The sequence below is a fragment of the Microtus pennsylvanicus genome, chromosome X (genome assembly GCF_037038515.1).
Source record: "Microtus pennsylvanicus isolate mMicPen1 chromosome X, mMicPen1.hap1, whole genome shotgun sequence".
Taxonomy (NCBI): Eukaryota; Metazoa; Chordata; class Mammalia; order Rodentia; family Cricetidae; genus Microtus; species Microtus pennsylvanicus.
The window spans coordinates 101,383,433-101,407,401 of NC_134601.1; the positions used below are offsets into that span (position 1 = coordinate 101,383,433).

General features: G+C 39.0%; 1 protein-coding gene across 13 annotated transcripts in view; it reads right to left on the reverse strand.

Annotated features, from left to right (window-relative positions):
- Dmd (dystrophin) overlaps positions 1-23,969 on the reverse strand; it is a 2,313,977-nt gene that overhangs the window by 57,838 nt on the left and 2,232,170 nt on the right. For 7 of the 13 annotated variants that reach the window (XM_075957218.1, XM_075957219.1, XM_075957214.1 and 4 more), the window contains 3 exons: positions 7,689-7,855; positions 5,431-5,542; positions 3,492-3,628 (listed from right to left, as the gene is read on the reverse strand). In XM_075957218.1, coding sequence (XP_075813333.1) covers positions 3,492-3,628; positions 5,431-5,542; positions 7,689-7,855 — 416 coding nt within the window. Of the gene's footprint in view, positions 1-2,764; positions 2,804-3,491; positions 3,629-5,430; positions 5,543-7,688; positions 7,856-23,969 lie in introns of all 13 variants that reach the window. The other 6 variants (XM_075957213.1, XM_075957212.1, XM_075957211.1 and 3 more) reach the window with 1 other exon arrangement.

Below are 23,969 nucleotides of genomic sequence, written 5' to 3' on the forward strand. Positions count from 1 at the left end.
AAAGCCTACCACTGAGGAAAACATATTAGCAGTAATTTTCATTATAATAGTTACTATACTGGTAGTATATAGACAAAAGAAAGAAAACACAAGACCTTGAAGCAAAGCTACAGCAGGAGAAGAGGGCATGTAAATCCAAAGCATATTAATGCAATCTTATCAAAAGTCTTAAAAGGAGCTGTAATTCTTAGCCTCAAGGATAATTTCCCATTATTTTATATATTAATGCACATAGTACCTAGTGCAGCTTGCATAAGTATACCAACTGGTCATAGTTAGTAATCTGGAAAAGTACAAGAGGCACTTGCTAAACCAGACAAGAAGCCAAAAGAAAGTGCTGGCCGGAGTAGAATAATTTGAAAACCAAGAATTAGTAATAATTACTCCAAAAAAATACCTTAAGTATTAAGCCTCCAAAAACACTTTCAAAGGAGGATAATAATATGGCTACTGCTTCCTGCTTTGTAAATACAGAGCAATATACCAACCAGGATCATTTCCGATTATCCCTAAGAATCGATTTGGCCAATGCCATCTCACGCATGCATGTGAGAATTCCATCAGCAGGCTCTCATTTACTCAGATTTCAAAGCAGAGGAACTCCAGCAACATTGCTAGCCTGCCTCGTTTGTGGATAAACAAAACGAGAGGCCTATCCTGGATTCAGTTTAAAATACTATGACAGCTACAAAGAAACCAGGGTTTTGTCTAAGCAAAAACAAAAGATCTGTATCTCTGGAAGCTGTCCAAGTCTGTGTTCCACATTAAGTAGATTAAATACCACTATTATCATAAGATGCTCCTATCCAATATATTTTAACAAAATAAAACAGGTTAGTACCTAATTCCTCTGCTTGAATAGGACAGTTTTACAAATAGATTTTTCTATTTTATTAGAAAAGTCGGAGTAAAAAGTAAGAAAATGAGAGTATTAAAGACAGTTCAGACTAGCATGTGGATTTGTTTTCTTCCTCCAAATTAGAACACCCCACACACTCTGAAAAATCTAGCCAACTTTTCCTAAAAAGGCAACCAAAGAATATGTTTTAGTTGTTACAAAAGATAAATTAATAAATAAGTGATTTTGAAAGCGCTTCAAGGATTAAGAAAGACAAACGTCCTCAATTTAAAAGAAGTCACTGCAACCAGACTGGGATACTTTCTCATTAACATAGATTGGATCTTCTCCATTCCTTCCAAGGAACTGTTTCCTATTCCTTTTAGTCAAACATTAAAAAAAATTTCTTCGGAATCCTAACTTTTCAGACTTCCTCCCTGGTTAAACTTCCTCTGGCAGAAGAAATCTATCTACTTGATCATCTCAGTATGTCAGCAGATCAAGTTTCAAAATTGCTTAGTTATGAAGGCTTCTGACTTCTGCAAACAGAATGCTCAGGTTGGGGAAAATAATTACCGTCATGCAAAACTACAGCCTTATCGAGCAACTTCTTATATTGTTTAAGCATTAGGAATAAAGGAAAGAGACAATGCACTATTTGTAAGTATGGTATCTCAAAATTAAATGGCACAATAATGTGAGATTAAAAAAGAAAACAAACTCTTCTACTTCCTTTGGCTATTAAAGAACTAAAATACATCTCAATTCATAGCTTATGTTTGTCTCTATATCTTTGGGAAAAAACATTATTTAGGTTCAGTTAAATTATATCGTGAGATAATATAAAAATCAAATAAATTAAATTCTCACATAAGCCACTCTTTCAAATTAGTTATTTTCCCGTTGTTACAGGACAGAGCTCCCAAACTTTAATTTGGTTAAGCATACTGTAAAACAACAAACTATTATGAAAACACTATATAACTTTTATGTAGGCATACTTTTTTTTGCTAATGTACACAACAAAGTTCTCAAAAGATTTCATAGATTTTAATCTTTAAAGAGGTCTCACTGTGGTACTCAAGCTGGTCTCAAACTCCAGGGCTCACTTAAGCCGTTCTCCTGCCTCAGCCTCTTAAATAGCTAGGACTAGTTGTGTTTATCACAATATCTAGCTCCAAAATAGTTCTCTAACAATGTAAGCTGAAATAAATCATTTGTGTGTTATTATATGATATTAGTAGTATTAATAAACACCAGTAGTAGCAACAGACTATAGAGCACTCCCTCCTTGCTTAAAGGCAAAACTGTTTATGAACTGAGTATTTTAGAGAGACGATAAAAATAAGTTTAGCTTACAAGTCAGAATCCTACATTTGTGAAAATTTTTCAAACCACATAGCATAACCTACTTTTTAAAAACATCCACACACTTCACTGAAATTAGTCAACCAAACTCAGTGTCATACTCTAAAATCTATCCTGCTGATTTTTACTAGTCCATTGAGAACTGCTTCCAAGGAACACACCATGACCCTTCTGAAGGTCTCCATGTATTACTTCTCAAGAAACATGGCTTTCAAATGCTATTATCCAAACGGGAGCCTCTTTCTTGCCTATGTTTAAAGGAATATTGAAAATATAAACACGTCTTCCAGGACTACAGCTAAAACCTGCAGAATTCTTTTCAGTTTTATTAGAACTCAGAGCAGAATTTCTAGTGACTAGCACTTCAGCAGAGAGACCTGCAGCTCTACCCAGAGCCTCTGTAAGCTGTGATAGGCCTTAGTGAGGAAAAAAAAAAGACAGGAAATTAGAATGTCTTTAAACCAAACAGAGCAAAATAAATAAACAGATAAATAAATACACAGAGCAATCAAGCAAGTGAATGCTGGTGATCGCAGCACCCTCGGCAAAAGTACTCACACAGAATCTACTGGCCAGAAGTTGATCAGAGTAACGGGACTGCAAAACAAAACACATGAGGTGGTGAAAAGAGACACAAGCAAACCCAGCCGCAACAGAAATTAAGAAAAGGGCAAAAGAAACCAACAAAATCCAACCAAAGTATGTCTGAATCATGGAAAGCAACAGCCAAGTAAGAGTGAAAAGTGAATGAAAAGCAAAACAAATCGCTGTGTGATTGCTGTCAGAGGACGGGGAGAATCGAAGGAGGAAGTTTCCAGGAGGCAAAGCCTTCATCCAGGTGACAAGCAGACGCATTTCTACTTACTGTGAAAGCCTTCCCTGTGCCTGGGTATTTCTCTCAAGTGGAAAAGAGTGACTACATATGACCAGACAATTAGATACAAAAAGACACACGTCCACTGATTTGTGAGGGAAGGAACTCAAAATGAAATACTGGCATCACTCATCTGTAAACAGTCCCCGAGCTCTTAAAAGGCTTAGAAGGCAATTTGGACTTCAGTATTATTTTTTTTCCTTCCTTTGACTTTTGGAAAAGATAGTTGTCAAGGGAAAGTGCAATTGAAAATCAGCTTATTTGCCTTTTTTTTTTTTAAGCTAAAGTCAATCCAAAAAGAGAGAAACTGAAGAGACTGTTTGCATTTGGGAGTGAAGGAGGGTATTTGGTTGGGAGGAGTTCAGGTATGTATATCAAATGGAAGTTTGCTTTGCGTCTGCCACTACTCACGTTTCCATGTTGTCCCCCTCTAACACAGTCTGCACTGGCAGGTAGCCCATTCGGGGATGCTTCGCAAAATACCTTTTGGTACGGAATTTGTTTTTCAGTACCTTGGCGAAGTCACGGACATCTTCTCCAGATGTAGTCTAAAAGGAAAATCATGATGAGAGCAGCTTTAGGAGAGCACCATTTAAAAACAAATGGCCACCTGATCTTCATCTTCATGGCACTGCGTTCGGAACCAGGGGGATATGGGAAGGATGAGCCAAGGCCGTGGGAATCAAACTTTCCTAACTTGGGTGAGTTACTTACATTTATAAGACATGTATCAGTGGGAAAAGAGGGGCATTAAAAGCTGAGAAGACAGTACAGTTGGCAAAGTGCTTGCCACATAAGCCTAAGTTTGGAGTCCCAACAGCCACATAAAGGCCAAGCACGGTGGTACCTATTTATAACCTTAGCACTGGGCAAGGCAGAGACAGGTAGATCTCTAGATCTCAGGTACCAGCCAATCAACCTGTGACTTCTAGATTCTGTTCGACACTGTGTCTCATAAATTAGCGTAGAGAAAGATGGAGAGAGATACCAATCTTTAACCTCTGGCCTTCACACACACATCAAAAACACACACAAACCCACAAAAATAAGTAAAGATTAAGAAGAATAAATGAAATATTCAGACTATTTAGCTATTCAATGAATGCTAGTTTGTAGAAGACTTAGGCTAACTAAGTTTTACTCTACTGTTCGCTACTTTTAAGCTACTTAGTTGACATTAATATCAGAGTTCACAAACTGAATAGGAGATAATTCATAGCACGGTGGGTGCGCTGTCCAGCACTGATTACCTTTGGAAGAGGACTACCAGTGAGGAAAACAGTTAAATGCTTGCAAGGACATCTGGTGATGGATGAAATCCGTGGCCGGAAGCAGAGCAGAGCCCCTGTAAATCTTGCTAATAAAATACAGATTTTGATCTCTAAAACTCCAGCTGGGGCCTGAGCGTATACATTCCTGAGAAGCTCCCAGGTGCATTCATGTGGAGTTTCTGTGTCTCTATGATCCCTGAGCCTGTGGGCTGGACATCTCACTAGGACTTTTCTCAATTCCTGATAGCTAGTGAATATTTTCCTCGGACATGTTAGAGATTTCTCGACTTCTCATAGAACCTTGGGCCAACTTTTTAACCTCAGTACGACAGAGTCCTCATCTATCAAAGGGGAATAAAAATAACAATACCTGCTGGGTGGTGGTGGCATGTGCCTTTAATCCCGGCACTTGGAGGCAGAGGCAGGCAGATCTCTGAATCTGAGGCCAGTCTGGCCTACAGAGTGAGTTCCAGGACAGCCAGGACTACACAAAGAAACCCTAACTTGGAAAACAACCAAAAGAAAAAAACAACACCCAACACCCCAAAATAATAATATTAAAACTAACAGTACCATTGCACATAAAGCCATTTAAGGGGTAAGTACTGAGTTACCATGTAAATGAGTGATTAAGTATTGTCATATGAAGCATATTTTTCAAGAGTCAGTTGCTAACGTCACAAAGCTCAAGGGGAACAACAGTGATCGAGGGTAGTATGGTATGCTTTTTAAGGAATACACATACTACTCTTCTCCATTTTCAACGTGCCCTATGGCCATGAGTCTTCCCTATATGATTGCTAAGGTTGTACAAAAGAAATGTGAGGTGGCCTCCCTACAACCATGCAAAAAGAGAACAACGTATGCATTCATTCCAAGTACTAATTGAGTACCAGTCACCTCTGATGGGTATTAGGACCTGTGTGGTACAGACATAGGGTGGTGGAACTTAAAAACAGAACAAATAAGAAGAACCCCCCCCAAAAAAAGCAAAACCAAGAATTAAGTATGACTTGCAATATCCAAATCTAGAATTCCTCTCAGGTGAATGAACACATGTCAGGAGGACATTAACTTACCGGAGTGCAATATTCTACCATGGGGTAGTGCATTTTATGGCCCTTTGCCACTCGACCAGAAAAAAAGCAGCTTTGGCAGATGTCATAATTAAAGTGCTTTAGACTTCTGTACCTGAAAAAAAAACAGAAACAAACACATATGTACTTCTTCAGGTCATAGGCCCAAAGAACACTCTAGGAAACCCTCCACCACACTGCCTTCATTAGTCCTGCATAGTAAGCTATTAACTCCCACCCCAGGCTTCTCCAGTGTCTTTTCTACAGTATCAAAACATTTTGGCAGAAAGATTATCCCATACACATATGGAAGAAAGAATGAAAAACTCAACCCTTATTTAAACTACATTGGAACTCTTTCAGATTAAAAGGGAAAGGATGGGCAAACTCCTAGTCTTTTAAAGACCAAATACTCAACTTTGAAAGAACTTCAAAGTGAACGATTGACAAGAGTTTTCTGAAATACTAATTATCACAAAATTACAAAATTGAAGTTACTCATAAGAAATCTAAATAAGAACTCCAATTAAAATAACTGTTCGTTTAATTATATAATCTGTAATTGGCTGGCATGATTCATCTTCATGTCAATTGGACAATTTCTTCTCTCCAGAAATTCCTCACCATATTACTCAAAAATGACACCCTCCAAAAAAGCCAACAACAACATTGAATTAAATGGAGGATTTTCTTATTTCTCAGGACTGGTTGGTACATTTTCCTTCAGACTCAGAATACTATATATTTGTTTCAGTCCCCCTGATTTTTGCCTTCTCAGATAAGAGCCTCAGCCAATTCAGATAAACATATTCTTGATGTCACATATGAGAAAGTGGGAAGAAAAGCTAGCATTTCTTTTTTTTTTTTTTTTTTTTTTTTTTAGATCTCAACCGTCATTTCAGAAGGAATAAGGAAGAAAGAGATTCTTAAAATAATCTAATTTGATAAGGTCAAAAGAATTGAAGGGTAAAAAGAAAAACGACCATTCTTTGGTTCTCCAAAGCATGGTCCTTTTTTTTATTTTATAAAATTTTCCTCTGTTGTATACAAATCCCACTGGCTCACGAAGCTGGCTCGGGAAGATAAGAAGGAATGCAGTCACCTGCAGCTCCCCTCCCCATCTTGTAGGCTCTATAGTATCCTTCTCACCTGTCCAAAGCCAGTAAGAAAAAAAGGTATATTCTTATAAGGATCTGTCTAACTAGGCTTTAGAAACCTGTAAGGCTTTTTTAAAAAGCTGCATGAAATTACCGGAGGAAAAACATCAATGGTAAAAGAACAGTGTATTTTAAGAAAAATAGAAAATAAAGTCATAAAATATATTTAAGCACAACTAGAAATGAATATTTACATTGGCTGCTACATGAATTCAGAAGGGGCATAGCTCCATAGCTGGTGTAAAATCCTGTTGTTTATTTTTGCTATGGAAAAGGCTCATATCAATCCAGATGTTTAAATGCATCATCATTTCAGAATTAGGACTTGGGATTATTATTAGTTGAGTTCATTTAAAAATATCCTACTTCTCCAAATGAGTCAATTGTTTTCCACGTCATTTTAAGAAGAGCAAAGTAATAGCGTGCTGTTTCCTATTCCTCTCACCTTTACACTTATAAGGAACACTTTCTGTTTTTAGCCGCTTTGTGAATCTCATTTGCTTGCCTACCTTTTATTCCCTTAGGATTTCACCAGGATACTATGGAAATAAGAGAATCAGATTCAAAGAAAAAGAAGAAAGTTCTCAGATGCCTGGAATAATTCTTGTTACTTAAGGGGTAAAAAGAAGTACTGCCAAGTGAGAAAGAAACTGAGCTACCAGGATGCGTCTTCCCAGAATAGAAGCAACTCTTCGTTTTATAACTGATTCTTGGAGAATTTCTATAAACAGAAAAGGCCATGAAAAAAAAAAAGAAAACAAGGGTAAAAATGTTTGAGTTCCAGGAAGGAGGAGGCACAGTTCATCTGGATGCCCTTGACCAACAAATATCTCTGTGGAGACAGGTACTCTGTCTCGCCCAACACCAAATGTGGCTGTGAAGAGCTCAAGAGTGAAGGTGGAAGGAGACATCTGCCTAATGAGTCAGGTCCACCAAAATAACCCTGTGATCAGGGGGAATGACAGCCGTGATCGATGCTTTGGCTGCATCATTTTCTCTCCCGCTTTGGAGAGGAACACACTCACAGCAAACTGGCATGGGAGGCAAAAGACCAAGTCATGAAAACGTGAGAGACGGTAAGGTTATTTTGTCGGAGCCTAATACCTGAATCCAATGATTGGACACTCCTTGCAGATGTTACACTTGGCCTGGTGCTTGGCAGTTTCCGCAGCAGCCACTCTGTGCAAAACAGGCAACCACACCATAGACTGGGGTTCCAGGCGCATCCAGTCGAGGAAGAGGGCCGCTTCAATCTCAGGTTTATTGTTGGCCTGGGAAAGGAGAAGGGATTGGAGGAGAGGCGGCAAGAGAGTAAGAAGGTGTTAATTTGTTTAGGTAATAAATTGAAAAGAAAGAATAGCAAGAATCACAGTTTCTCAGCTAGGTCCTCTGCTCAGACCCTGTTATGGTCCCCTTACCATCTACCAGAGACAATTACCTCACTTAACTATTACAAGACAACAAAACAAAACAAAGAAATAGGCTTAAAGGAAGAGCAAAAACACACAGCTGAATGAGATTAGATTTACCTCTAAGTTTTTGAACGGATATGTGAAAGTTGGCTGGAAGTAACAGCCAAGTGTTTACTGTTTAAAATTTAAAGGAAGGGTAAATACCTCAACAACTATTGATTCTTTTTTTTTCCTTCTGCAGGAATCCCTTTTCATTGACTCCCAGTGAAGGACTTTAAATTTTAATCTAGTTCCAAAGTCTCATATTCACACTTAAGAAAACAGACACAGATCGTGATAGCAGAGAAGCAGCTTCTCAAAGTATATACTGCTAACTGATGGCAAAGCTGGTTCCAGTCCCCAGCCATCCTGGCTTCTGGCTTCTACCATGGTGCCTCATTGCCTCTTTTATTTCCCTCTCTCAAAGCCGCATGACTCATTTCAGATAGTACAATTATCTTAAAGCTCTCAAAACATATTTACCCATTGGCTAACTGATGCCATTGTCGTCATGCATTTTAATCATATGGTGTGTTTTCAACCCTACATGATTGTAATTTTCTATCTCATTAGATAGATTCACACACACACACACACACACACACACACACACACACACACACACACACACACACACAATGGATTTATCTCTTTACTGCTTTCTTAGTATCAGTCATGCAACTGAAATCACTTCTGTGTGAAGTATATTCTTTACAGTTTTCCTTTGGAAGATGTCTATTGGATGTAGATTTTCTGGATCCTCTTTCAAAATATCTCCCTTTTAAGTGATACCCTTGATAGCAGTGTTTAGTGGATATAAAATTCTAAACGGAAGGTTCTGGGGAATGCTTGCCCTCTTTTCGTCTTAGCATAATGAAATGTTATTTTACTTTTGTCTCCGTTTCTGTGAGGCTCCTACGGAGATGATTGCTATTGCTATGAAGTTCATTGTCCTTCTCTAGCCTTGAGTTGCTCCGTGGTTTTATTTATATTGCTCAGAATTCAGTGAGTTCCTGAAATGTGGCTTAGAGTATTGAGTCAGCTCTAGAATTTGCTCAGTTACGATTTCACCAAATAACTTCTTCTGCATTCTTTCTCTATTTTCCTTGCCCAAGTATCAGACTTCCACATTCTCCATTGTACTAATCAAGCCTTCTGTAGCATCCTCCCGTTTATAACCCTTTCTTTGTAAACATCCATGTCTAATCATTTTCTCTGTCCTACTATCTGCAAAAATCCATTTCCTCAGCTACATTCAGTTTGCTATAAAGTTGTAATTTTTTTAGAACATACTTATCTATTTCATGTGTATGTCTGTATGCCTGGGGGTATGTGTATGCATGTAGAAGACTCTCAGAAGAGAAGTACAAGAGAAGTGGAACAGGATTTACAGGTGGTTGTTAGCCACCATGTGGGGGCTGGGAACTGAACCCAGATATTCTGCAAGAACAGCAACTGTTCAGAACTGCGGAGTCAACATCAGCCCCTAAAGTTTTACAATTTCAGTTTTAAACATTTGAACTATTGTGAATTTTCTTTGCAGTGCTTAAAAGGAGACCTATTACCCTGAAAATGGTAGGTCAGTACTATTAAACTATGAACTTAACACTGCTTATCCTATTTCTTAATACCTAGGCGCTTTACTTGGTCGGTTTTAAAGGCAATTACAAAGCTTATATGTAGTTCCCAGAAGACGTTTTCTGTCAGGGTCAAATATGGGCCTCTAGTTTTCGCTGCTATCTTTTACTTTTCTACCAGCAAAAACATCATGTAAAAATAGCCTGCCTAGCTGAATCAGCATGCTCGGGACCAACACAAGCCTGCACCAGGTCCTCTGCATATGATGTCCAGGTAATGCTTTCCTGGGACTCCTGAATGTGAAAATAAGTGGGTCTCTGATTCTTGTGCCTTCTCTTAGGATCTTTTCCCCCTATTGGCTTGTCTTGCCCAAGTTCGGTTTGCAAGTTTTTGTTTTATCTTATGTTTTGTTGTTGTTGTTGTTGTTGTTGTTGTTTTAAATCTGCCCTATTTCCACTCACTTTCATTTCTTCTGTTCTTTGCTATGGAAGTTTTTTTTCCTATGTAACACTCTATACATACTTTCTGAACATACTTTGAACTACTGAATAAAAACCCCTTCTCCACAGATGATTTTAGATTTGGTCTGCCAAGAAAGTGAGGGTCTTGGACCATCTAAACTGAATCTGTGGCATGGGACCCTTAGTAGAATACAAGCACTATGCAATGTCATCCCACTCCACCCCCTCAGCACAGACCGTGCTAATAAAAGATCTAAGAGACAAAACGGCAACTGGGCTGAGACCTCCCTGACCTTGCAGCACTGACCACTCCAGAAGTACCACAGTCCTTCCTTACTCCTAAGGACAACTTATCACCAAAATAACAAGCTACTTAACCTTAGATGTCCTTGCTACAAAATGGTATCAATTCAAACCATTGACCAAAAACCTCTGCCAATCCCTGTTCTCTATGTAAGAGTCATCACAGACAAACTGTGCAATTATTTTTTAAAGGAATCACTGAATGTAAAGATGAAAGAGATCATGCAAATCAATTCATTCTTTTTGGACTGGCACCATGGAGCTGTTATTCAGAGTCCAAACTCTCTTCACCAGTGCCAGTGTGTTTGTACGGCTGCTGTCTAAGTAGCAGCCAGGTGAAAAGGCGGACATCCCTGAAGGGTGTATAAGGGACCCCAATCAGTGACTCATCATGCTGAGTTGAAATCACAGCAAGCACACAAAGGACAGAAAAGCTCTATATTCATAGCCCTAGAATCCAAATCGAAACTTTGCTACTCACTGTCCATGTGATCTGGGAAAATATCTTTAGCTTTATGCCATAATCTTCCTCTGGTTTGAAATGAAACTTTTTAACGTTATCTGCTTCACAGGGCTATTTTAAGATTATATGAGTTACCAGACTGAAAGGTATCTATGTCGGTATTTGGTACATAGCAAGAAGCCTGTTTTCTGAGGTTATCATTCCCAGTATCATTGAACTGATTGGAAACTTAGACTCCAAGGCTTCATATATGCTATCGTTGCACAGTCCTTTCAATAGTTATCAGAACTTACATCTTTGGCTCTCCCTTTTCATTCCTGTTTCTTTTATTTCTTCGTGTGGCATGTCTCAGTTTGCCAACACCCGTCAGAAAAGAATTCCCTAAATATGTTCTACTGTGAATGATACCTCCATTATTCTGTACCGGGTAACGGATCACCTTTATTTGATCTCAACTACAATTTCTGCACAAGTCAACTCTCTAGGTCCGTGTTTTCCAGTAGTACATCCAGCAAAATCCTTTATGAAAACAAGGTTGGTTAAATTAATTAAGGATTAATCACTGTAATTGTATCTTATACCCACCTCTTAGAACATTTCACACTTTAAAATACTTAATACTTTAACAGTTAAAAATGAAGGTCATCAGTGAAAAACCATGCCAAACTATGTTTGACCTCAAATTTTCCCCATTTATAATTTAGTGACCCCAATAACTTTATTCACTTCTAGTTGATAAGGTCTGTGAGTGCCATAACACATTAGCACTCAGCTGAGCATTGTGGGGAAAGCTGTTCTCTTCGGTTACCCATAGTCCTTTCACTTTACATTTGACTTATTGGGATTTCTTTCCCTTCACATCTGTCAAGAAAATTCCTATTGGTTTGAGTCCATTGTAACCATTTCATTGGTTTAAGAATCCTGACAACAATAAATTAGCCATTCTCAACTTAGGACTTTTCATATTTCAAAATATGTGCTCTCTCTTCACACTGAAAAGTTACTGGGGGAAGGCAAGCATGGTGGTGCATGCCTTTAATCCCAGCCCTAAGAGGCAGAGGTAGGCGAGGCTCTGTGAATTCAAGGCCAGTGGTTTCTAGGGCAACTAGGGCTATGTAGAGAGGCCATGTCACAAAAGGGGGGGAGGGAGGAGAGGAAGATTAGTGCTGAAAGCCTTGAATAGACCGAGGGCAAACATTAAGACATACTGCGAGAGCCTACATGTTTAACATAACCTGTGATTCTGTCCTCTCTGGTTGTTGAGTTCTCCCCAGTAGCATCATCTAGTCTGTGCTGCACACATTCCTCCATCACACAAAGACTTAATGAGAGGCTTTGTCAAAAGAACTGCCAAGTACTCAGCTACAATATGTCCTATAATAATCTCTTGCTCCACTGGTCTAGAAACCAACTTTAGCAAAATAACCCTTTCTAGCCAGGAGACAAACCATTATAGAAAAGTGGTAAATTGAAAAGCATTACTAATTCACTACTATTTATAGTGTGAATCTACTGATGCTTAATCCGACTGTATATATTTAATCTGACTTATTTTTAAAGGATAGACTAATGATGCATTAAGAGACATGCCACAGGGTAAGAATTCGTCCTTAATACAAAGTACAAATTATAATGTGAAATATCCTTTCATTCCCAAAAAAGAACAAGAAAACAATCTGAGTATGAGTCAGCCACAAGAAGCCATAAAGAAATACAGGAGGGACCAAAGGCTCAGTAGTAGGGCACATGCTTAACATGTATGAAGCCCTGAGTTCCATCCCTAGGACTACAAAAGGGAAGGGGCTGGGGATATGATTCAGTGGATGGGAGACCTTGCTGCATATGCATGAAAACTAGAGTTCAAATTTCCAGCCACATGGGCCTGAAACACTGGGGCTTGAGGGTCATCAACTTATCTCCAGGTTAAGTGAGAGACCCTGGTTCGGGCGGACATGGCAGAAAGTGATGAAACAGGATACCCAACGTCCTCTTGTGGTCTGGGCATGGAAAGAAGTACATGTACCTGCTCACACATGTATACATGCATCACACACGCACACAAAAGGGAAGAAACAGAAATAAATGCATAAAAGAAGGAAACTCCATGCCTATAATGTGTAATTAATAGTAGGGAAAAGAGACTAATCGTACTGAAGGTCATATGAGAAGAAATCATCTTATTACTCTCACCATAGTTCAATCCCTTCGTGGAAAAACAGTGTCTACAGAAGGGAAGGGGCTTCTAGTCCCCATCCCTAACCAACCAATGAGTTATTGAAAGTTGGTGGCTTCTGCTATGGAAGTCAGTATGGTTGACCCTCAGAAAACCAAGAATAGATCTATTTCAAGATCCAACTCTTGGGCATATACTCAAAAGACTCTACATCCTGCCAGAGAGTTACTTGCTCATCTATGTCACTGCTGCTGTACTCATAAAAGCCAAAGAAGGGAATCAGTCTAGATGTCCATAAGCAGATGAATGGATAATGTAACTGGAACATTAACACAATGACATATTACTCAGCTATTAAAAAACAAAATTATGAAATTCACAGGTAAATAGATGAGGCTAAAATAATTGGCTAGAGTGAGATAACCCACACCAAAAAAAGAGAAGCACTGAATGTAATCTCTTCTGTATGGATGTTAGCTTTTAAGACTGCAATAGGTATGCTATAAGCTATATAACTGTAGAGGTTTGGTATAGAGTAAGAGAGTAGGGAAGATGGAAGGATCTTACAAAGAAAGGAAAATAGAATAGATAGTTATAGAAACATGGGGTGAGACTGGAGTAGGAGGATTAAACAGGCAGGGAGAGGGAAGAGAGAGGAAGGGGGATATGGAAAGGGACAACTAACACGAAGGGCTATTTGAGTGGTCATATTGAAAACTACTACTGTAGAAGCTTCTTAAAATATATACATACATGAACGGAATCTAAACGGAGTCTGAAAATAATGGAGGAGGTGAAGTCCCAAACTCAACATCTTTTACCATCAAGTGAAACACTCAGTTCGAGGAATGGGTGACATCTAGCAGAACTGCTGGTCAAACGGGTTCCATGGATACCCCTAAACAACTCGGGTTGTTGGCAAGGCTTTTGGTTGTTCTTCACAAACTGTTGGTAAGGTCCGATTACTGAAGACAACACCGCCACAAAAATCAAACTGGTGTCTACTAGACACTTTAAGTCTACTGAGCAATGTTTGCGGTATTGGAAGGTACTCTGCACACTATCAGAGGAGAGGGAAACACAAACACACAAGAACCCTTAGATTTACAATGATGACCTGCAGCTAGGATGTGTGAGTGAAATTGTGGTACAAAGCTTGTGGGATTAATGAGGCACTATCTGCCTGGATTTAAGGCCCAGACAATGAAGTGAAACCCACGCCGGAAACGGTCTCAGTGACCAAGAACCTGAGACTTAGAGAGGCCATGTACCTATAGGAAAAGCAAACACTACTGTTCTACTAAAGGGATACAGCAATAAAATGACCCTTAACAGCATTCTGCCATACCCATAGATCAATATCTTGTTCAGCCTTTATCAGAGAAGCTCCATCCTGTGGCAGAGAAGAACAAATACAGATACCCACAACTGGAGGATGTACTCAGAGTGAGAGACCTTGGGACAAAATGAGATAGCTCCATCAAATTTCTCCCCTCGGGGCTCAGGTAACTTTGTAGAGAGAAAGTGGGTAGACTGTAAGAGTCAATAGAGATAGAAGACACGGAAGAAACACGGTCTTGTAAGCACAACACGACTGGCACACATGAACTCACAGAGACTGGGGCATCATGCGCATGGCCTGTAAACACCTAAGCCGGATGGGGTCCCAGCTCTGAGAGTGTGAGTGGACACAAGCCCCCACCTCTAACCGAACGTATCTTCAATTGTCAACTGTGTGCAAAGGAAAAATCACTTTTCTCCAATGAAGTCTCACTGGGTACACAAACCGTGCTTAAGGGTAGGCGCCATGTCTAGCAATGGACAATATGAATCAACTTAATAGTATTTTTATACATTTTTTTTTGTCTCACAATGCTTTGTTTGGGCATGTTTTGTCTTACTGCTCTTTTGCTTGTATAATATGGTTTCTGATTCTGTGTCTTTATGGTTTTGTTTCTCTGTCTATGTGTGTGTTTCTTTTTTTTTTATATTATTGTTTTCCTTAATTGCCTGTTTGTTTTCTAAAGAGAGATAGATGGTGGAGTTTGGTGGGTTGGGAGGATCAGGAAAAGTTGAAGGAAGGGAACTATGATCAGAATATATTTTATGAAAAAATATTTTCCACTAAAAAAGCAGTTGCCGGCCACTCAGTTTTCTTTAAGGGTTTGACTTCCTAATAGGGGGACCATGATCCAGTGGATGGCCCCACATCCAAGGACAACACAAAATGGACCTGGCAGGTTATTTTTCTTTAAGAGACTGGATGTGGCTATACATGCCTTTGATTCCAAAAATTGGGAGGCAACTTGTTCTATACAATTTGTTCAAGGTCAGCTAAAGCTACAAAAAAGGCACAGTAAGTTGGGAGCTGGTAGAGAGATGACAGATGGATCTAGGAAGTAGGGGGAGAGGGTAAGTATAATCAAAATTCATTGTGTGAAGCCGTCAATGAATTAATAAAAATATTAAATTAAAAACAAAACAGTGTCTAATTCTAGGGGCCACCACTAACCCAGAACTTAGAGGAGACTTGACATAAAGGTACAACAATAATTTAGGGGTTTGAAAGACCAAAGAACTACTTAAGGGAAATAGGATTATTTAGCCATGAGAACAGAGGGAGAGAGGGAAAGAACAAGCAAGAAAGAGTGGCTGAAAGGCGATGTAATAACAGTTTTCAATTATGTGAATGGCTCTTGCATAGGGGCTTGTGACCAGCTGTTCTATGCCTCCACTGGGGAATGAACAAGAAGAAACAGGCTTAAGCAGCATGAAGAATTTAGGCTGTAACTCACACGGAAGAATTTCCTGGTGCTGAAAGTTGTTAAAGCATTAGTGTGAATTACCAAGGGAAGCAGTAGACTGTGCGCTTTCAAAATACTAGAGATTCTCTGGTGCTTAAAGGTTGGAAATTTCAACTTTCTTCCCAGCTCTTAAGATACAAGAGCCATCATTTTGCCTCTTTTAGAATTGCTCGCCAGTGCCAGCTGACAGCACTGAAGATAAGATATGGGGGTTCACACTCTTACTCTGTTTCCATCTTTCATTTTTATAACAAAACTACTCTGTATCCCCATGGTATATTTTCTCTGCTTTTGTCTGGCAACAAAGAAGTAGGAATTAAAAATCAGGCAAGCTTCTATAAAGATCTAACCGAACTAGAGTTAAATCCAAACTGAAATTGCATTTTGATCACAGAGAGAGAGAGAGAGAGAGAGAGAGAGAGAGAGAGACAGAGACACAGAGAAAGACAGAGACAGAGACACAGAGAAAGACAGAGACAGAGATACATGACTGGGTACTAAATTGATGAGGCATTCTAAATAAAAAAAATGAAGGCATTCAATGGATTGAGATGATTCTTACGGATTCCTTACATACATAAAGCGTTGGGCATTCTGTTTTGTCCATATCAAGGATGACTTTAGCTTCAGCCTTAAATGCTGCTTTTAAGTAAACTATGCGAAAGGTAATCTATGCCCTGGGTTTTCTTTGATGGATGGTGTTATTTTGTTTTTACTTTTGTTTTTGGCAATACCCCTTTTTTCCTTATTCATTGCATATGCATAAAAAAGGTGCCCTGGTTCCTTCCACTGTGATAAGAAGGGTTTGGAAGCATCTTGATTTTCCTTATCTCTTTGTCCTCATCTATCAGAACTGTCCAGGGCAGAATGTGGGAATTTGAGAATATAGCTTGGTTGGTAAAGGGCTTGTGTAATATACAAAAAGCCTTGGTTCTGTCCAAAGCATCATATAACATGGGTGCAGTGGTACACATCTGCATTTCCAGCATTCAGGAGGTGGAGGAAGGATGAGCAACCAGAAGGCAAGGTCATTCTTGGCCACATGCTGAGTTTCAGGAGACCAACCTGGAATATGTGAGACCCCATATTATCTTCAAATGAAAGAAAGAAATAAAAGGAAAAAAATAGATTTTAAGCATGAAAGTTAAGAGAAACGATTGGTTGTCATTAGTGTTATTTTGTCACAGCATATTGGAGGGTGACTTTATGCAAGTGTCACTTTTTATACAAGTAAGTGAAAAAGCAGTTAAAAAAATCCTGATATCTAGAGTTTCTAACCAAAGTGTTTAACTACCAATATAAGAAATGTAAGAATATTAAATAGCAAGTTAGGAGGTAATGACTTGCTGAATTATCGAAGGACTGACTGGTTGCCGGCAGATCCCACTGACTACTGGCTTTTCTTTCGCGATAACAGCATCATTTTATGGTGAAAGAACAAATGCAACGGGGAGATTTCTCAGCAAGCTACAACTTTCAGCTATCAAAATACACATATCTTATTTGTAAGGGAAGACAACTAGCATCTCTACTCTGAGGCTTATGGAAACCGTGACAAAGCTTAACAAATCTAAACAGTCTATATAGAGGACACAGTCTATAAGAGTTTGTATCAAGTTCCTCTCGCAGTAACAAAGCTACCAAACGGGAATCAAGACTTGAATATCTATCCGTTAACTTCTTTTCTTAAAATGACAGTTATTCAAGGGCAGGAACTTTGCTTCAGGGCCTTCTCTAAGAATTTGCAGATTTAATTGCTGGTAAGAATTAATTTCCAATGTGGTCACATTTTAAAATGGAAGACTTGTAAGAGCAGAATGAATTTAGAACGAAACAAACAACAGAAAAAAAAAATGGCCTCTTGATCCCAAAGCATAAAATACTTACACTACAAAGGTAATCTATGCAGGAGAGAACAAAATATGTCCACTCTCAAACTGCCCAAAATTTCCTTTTAAATAGGTTAGTATAAATGTCAGCTGGGCACAAACCTTAGTCCCAGCCTTTGGACGCAAGAGAGTGCGCAGTTTGCAGTTCAAGGTCATCTTGGCTATATAGTGAGCCAGTCTGGGTTACATGAAACCGCTACTTAAAACACCAAACAAACAAATGTCTCTCTGCCAGACTATCTGTAACATAACTCACACAAAAGGCTATCTGTAGATTTTGTAGATTTCTTTAGATTAACTTAACTTAAGACATTAAGAATATATAAAATTCACACCCAGAGTTTTAGACAACTCTTCACAGGTAAGCCAGACTGTTTTGGTCACTCTATGAGAGTGGGAAGAGGCTCTACCAGCATCCAGTAGACAGAAACCAGGATGCTGAAGCACCTCATGATACACAGGCCAGCCTCCCACAACAAAGAATTACAATAATTATGGCCTTAAGCATCATAAGCACCAAGGTTGATAGCCATGATGCACTTGTCAGAACTAAGAAGCCAATATGTTTCATCAGTAATAAGAGAAGAGCTGACTTCCCTGAGAACCCTACAGGGGAGCTAGCTGGAAGGCAGCTATCTCCTGTAAGATAGAAATTAGGGACCTGTGATGGGGCTGTTCAGCTCTTGCCTGGAAGAGAAATGCTGTATTCACTCACATACTGTGTATATAGAGAATAAAAAAGACTGACAAGTAAAACGCTCCAGAACACGAGCTTGCAAGGATGTCTGCTAAAACTGTAGCCCCTGACTTGACAGCAAGTTGTTTCTCAAAACAGGAACTCTATATTTGGGGGAGGAAAAGCAGCAGAAATTAATTTAGTCATGGCAAATAAATATCCTAGGTCAGATAAGATGGATGGGCTGATACAGTTGTGTGCATACACGAACAGAGGTCAGAATAATGACAGGAACATACACATACTGAATGCATATATGTGGATAGAATTCTTATTAAGAGGAAAGGACACATTTAGAGAAAACACTGTGAACAAACTATGTATTTTTTTAAAGCCTGTTTTTCCTGACTATTCTATTTGCTATTTTTACTAGGAAGATGTTCTATTCATAAATCCAGATAATCATTTCAATATCTCTGCCACTGTGAACAGGCAACAACATGAACAGCCAACAACCAAACTTTGTGGTCCAGATTTTATGAAATATAATTGAACAGTCTATAGACAAGAATTTCAAATTACAGACTGCCTAGTCAGGGTCAGACAGGATAGGACAAGCAGTTCCTGACTGTTCCCTGAGCAACCTCTAAATCTACCAAGGGCATCCAGTGGAATATTTTACATAAGAGAGAATTCGACACCAGCACTGAACATAAAAGGCAGAACAAGCACATTTGTAAAGAATATAAATGACTCTTCTTCCAAACTAGCCCAATTTTTAGGAATTATTAAATGAGTGATAAAGAACACCCCTATAAAACTACACAAAACCTGCATGCGGCAAATAAAACACAAAGAAAATGACAGTTTCATCCTCAGACACAGATACTTGTGTTTTGCCTTTGGGTTGCTGAGGAAACTAGTGTAGGGACCCAAGGGATCATTTATTTCTGTTCCTACACAATGTTTTCCCATGTTTTACTCTTAGTGTGTCGGGACCCAAGGGATCATTTATTTCAGTTCCTACACAATGTTTTCCCATGTTTTACTCTTAGTGTGTGCTCCTTCTGTTCAGGAAACAGTCTGTTTTCATGTAAAAGGCCATAGTCTATGTACCCCACAACTTCCTTACAAGAGTTATTACCCGGAAGATCAGGTAAGAATTTGCTGATAATGGTCAAGCTTTGAAATCAGGACAGTAATCTGTTTTCCTTTCTGCCTTTGTAATAGCATATAATCAAACAAACTTGGGGATAAGTAACCTTAAGATAAACTGTTTTAACTTTATGTTACAGATAAGAAAAGGCCCAAAGAGGCTAAAGAAATTGCTCAAGATTATCTATTACTTTAATATTAAGTGGATGTTTAAAGTGGTACTAAAGGGAGGGTAAAAGTAATGTTCTATGGCAGCGTGAAGATTGATCTCCAAAATTCTTTAGAATCCTTTGATTCCTTAATTTGAGAGTCCTAGGCTATGATAACTATGAAAGCTGTTTTAAAGGAGATGCAGAAGTACTTTAATTTGATATGGAATCATCGGCTCATCTATTGAAAGGCATATTGATAATAATTTGGCATGCAAGTGAGTTCCCCCAAACACTGTGATGAATACATAGTTACATATCTTCTTATCTCTTTCTTACTCATTTCTGGTTTTATCAATACATGCTCTTCACACCATTAGATGCCATGGCATATATGAGCTGCACCGACTCATAGGTATGACTCAACATATACTCTGAAGTAGAAAATGGGTGGTGGAGAAGGTGGAGCAGAAATACCCGTGACCTTTTCAGTCCTCATTAGCACACAATTTCAGTTACATGGTTGGCCTTTACCAACTTATTCTTTCTAGAAAAGAGTCTGTTAACATGGAAATATTTATATCCCCACACGGAGAAAGAATTGATTGTTGCGTTGCCATTTTACATAATGCTATAGCAAAAAATAATATCCAAAAGTAGTTCAGATATGAGAAGCACCATTTGTACATTTACGTTAATGCCTAAGGAAATATTGGGGTGGAGAGATGAAAGCTCTTCTTTATATAAGAAAACCAAGCTGTACACTCACAAAGAACATTAGAATTAGAAAATCATATTATGCCACCACTAGTAGAATAACTGGATTACATAAGGAACACCAAAGGGTGTTAAAGATAGCCACAAAGTCTCAAAATTAAAAAAAAAATGATTTCGAATGACAAAGGGAAAGGGGGTACTTTGACAGTAAAAATACATGCCAATACCAATATGATTAGGTTTAATCATAAGAACAGAGTTAAAATTCATTCCTCCTGATGTGGGAAGAACACAGCAGCACCATTTCTACAATCTTCAGATAAGAGGAAAAGCAAAACAGAAAACCTTAAAGTCGAAACATGATGAAGAAGAGAAATCCGGAACACAAATGTTCATGAGAAAAGCTGGTCTGGGAGCTGGAGAGGTAGCTCAGCAGTTAAGAGCACTGGCTGCTCTTCCAGGGATCTAAGTTTCGTTCCCAGTACCCACAAGGTGACTCACAATCATCTAGAACACCAGTTCTAGAGAATATGACCCTTTCTTCTGGCCTCCAGGGGTACTGCATACATGTGTTCACAAACATACAAGCATGCAAAATGCTCATACAAATAAAATAAGTCAAATTTCTTTAAAAAAAACCTGTTCTATACCAATTCAAAACTGGCAATCTTATGAAAGAAAACTGGAAAACAATGTACAATAAAAAGCTAAGGGACCTGTTGCGGGAGGTCCTTCCGCTCCTCCAGCCAATAGCCGCTGAGATACCAGCCCATTGGGGCGTGGTCTCTCTCCCTTTAAAAAAGCGGCCACTTCCCTTCTTGCTCTCTCTTTCTTCCTACTCCACTTCCGACTAGACTCCCTTTTTGATTGCGCAGAGGTCTGTTGTCTGGGACGGTGATCTGTTTTTCCCCCTTTAAATAAATAACCATTCTATTAATCATAATTCTAAACTGGTGTGGGATTGTTTTTGACTTACACCTTCGCCTTCAGGGACCGTGATGGCTAACCTGGGTCATCAACTTGACTGTAGCTGGAGCTGACCAGAACCCAAGCAGCTGAGCACACCTGAGAAGGATTTCCTTAATTGGCTGGGTTAAGATGAGAAGCCATACCCTAAATCTGGATCATTTGAGGTCAGAAGATCCACTCTAAATCTGGGCCATCCCTTTTGGTGATGATCCACAGAAAAGGACGTGGAAGAAGGAAGCTTTAGTGTGTTTTTTTGTTTGTTTGTTTTTTGGGTTTTTTTGCCTGCCTGCCCTCACATTAGCTGGTAAGTTCATCTACCCTGGCGCTGAGGTTTTATATGCATGAAAACCTATATCCAGCCTCATGGAATGAACAACAAGTGGATTCTTCACCTTTCCTTGAGAGATAGCCATTGTCGGACTAGACTGACCACAGCCTGTAGAGCACTCTAATAAATCCCATATAAGCAAATGTAAGGCAAAAGTCTTGATTGGATCTTGAAAATAAACAGGTAGATATAAGGAACACTCCAGAACGAAAGGAAATTTTCAATGTGGATTTTGATGGATGGATTACTAACCTGATTTAAATTGTATACATGACAGCATGTATCACTACTTATGTATCCAGTGATAAACATGGAAACATATAAAATTGCTAAGGGCTAGACTCATGCGTTCTTCTTTCCTTGACTTGAGGGAATGTGAATTATGGAAAACATATGTATAGTCCAATAATGAGATTTGTATTATGATGCCTCTTTTCTTTTAAATGGTATATGATAAAGCATGTTTATGCACATGCATACTTACATACAGCACACAGAGGGCTCTAAGAGCAGTAAATATGTATACAAAAATTAACTAGTGGTATAGGGCTGCATAGCATAAACGGTTGTTCATTATTCCACTACTGACTTTGCAATTGAGATATTTCTAAAATAAAATAATGGCTGGGAACCATCATTTCCCTCAAGTCATTCCTTCCTGAAGAAGGGCAAGATAGGGGGATGGGAGAAAGAATCTTTAACACGCATAAGGAGGAAGCTCAAATGGTCTTAACATAAATGCCATAAAATAGGAAAATCTCAAGACCTCAGAAACCAGGAACCTAACACAAAACTTTCTCTTCTCTCATCATGGTCCCTAGAACACTCTCTTATACACTGTCTAGATGTGGTCTTCTGGGATTCTAAGCGTGAATTTCCGGTCATGAAAATGAGTTCTCGCACAAAATTTGTATCTTGTTTGATGCAGAGATGGAAAGGTCAAGACTTGTGTTGAAACAAGAAGTAAAAGGCTTCCCATAACTGCTGTCTTGGGTAAAAATGAAGCGTTTTATTTAAAGTTGTGAAGATAATGAGCAGGTTGGAGGCCAGCAGTCATGGCTCTAAATATTCATCAAGACTCTGCATCACCCATTAAAGATAAAAATCAGGCCAAACAATAACATGTGGTGATTATCCACTCTTCATTTCCATGTTCAAGGACACCTCTCATGACCTCAAGCTCTCCACTCTACCTGACTAATAACCAATTAACACCCTGGCCTTAGAGAACAATTTGAAGTCTATGCAAATCCTTTCATATATTCAGTGTTGGGAACTTATGATAGAGTGCTCCTACTTAAGAGAAACTTTTACTTATGTGGAGAAGTTTACATCTACTCATAATGCTAGGGAACATACTTCATGAAGTATAGAGCAGGATAGTTTATTCAATCATGCAACTTAGAAAGTTAACTCTTCCACTGATGCCTCCTCCGCTTATTTAAAGGCCAGTTGAGTAAAAAGCAAAACTGGAGAAATTAAACGCAGAGACACAGTTCCCATAGATTGGAAAGGAACATGGTGGCAATAAAGCAGGAGTTTTAAAATTGTTCAGTGTCTTGATTGTCATGGGGGCGACATGACTTTATGCATTTGTCTAAACTCAGAACTGAACGTCAAGCAGTAAATGTTACTATGCCAAATGAAACGTAGCCCTGAAAGAAAGGCAAGACAAAAATCTGTGTGTGTGCGACATGTACGCATGTGTGTCCAAGGGCTTTGCATGAGGAAGGCTTTGCCAGAGGAAGGCTTCAGGTTCTATCAGTTTTTGAGACAGAGTATTTCGCTAAGCCATTGGCTCAATGAACTTGAAGCTCAACTCCTACCTAGGTAGAAAACCCTAGCAAGCCTCCTACCTAAATGAACCCTCAGCTATAGACACACGTAGCCATGCACTCCTTTTACATGGCTGCTTGACATGCAAACTTAGGCCTTTATGATTGTACAGCAAGCATTCGTAGCCACCAAATCATTGCCCCCCCCCAGCCCAGAAATCCTGTTAAATATTATCATAAAATATTATCAAAAGGGCACCTCAATGGCTTAGCAGATAAGGGCACCTGCTGTAATGTAACGCATCCTGAGCACCTGAGTTTCCTCCTCACACCTGACATGATGGAAGGAGAGAACCAGCACATACACGAGCTAGCGTGTGGACACACATGTGCATGCACGCACGCACACACACACACATACACACACACCACATTCACATAAACATACAGACACACAAATAAGTAAATGTTTTCAAATTTTTCAAAGGTATCCC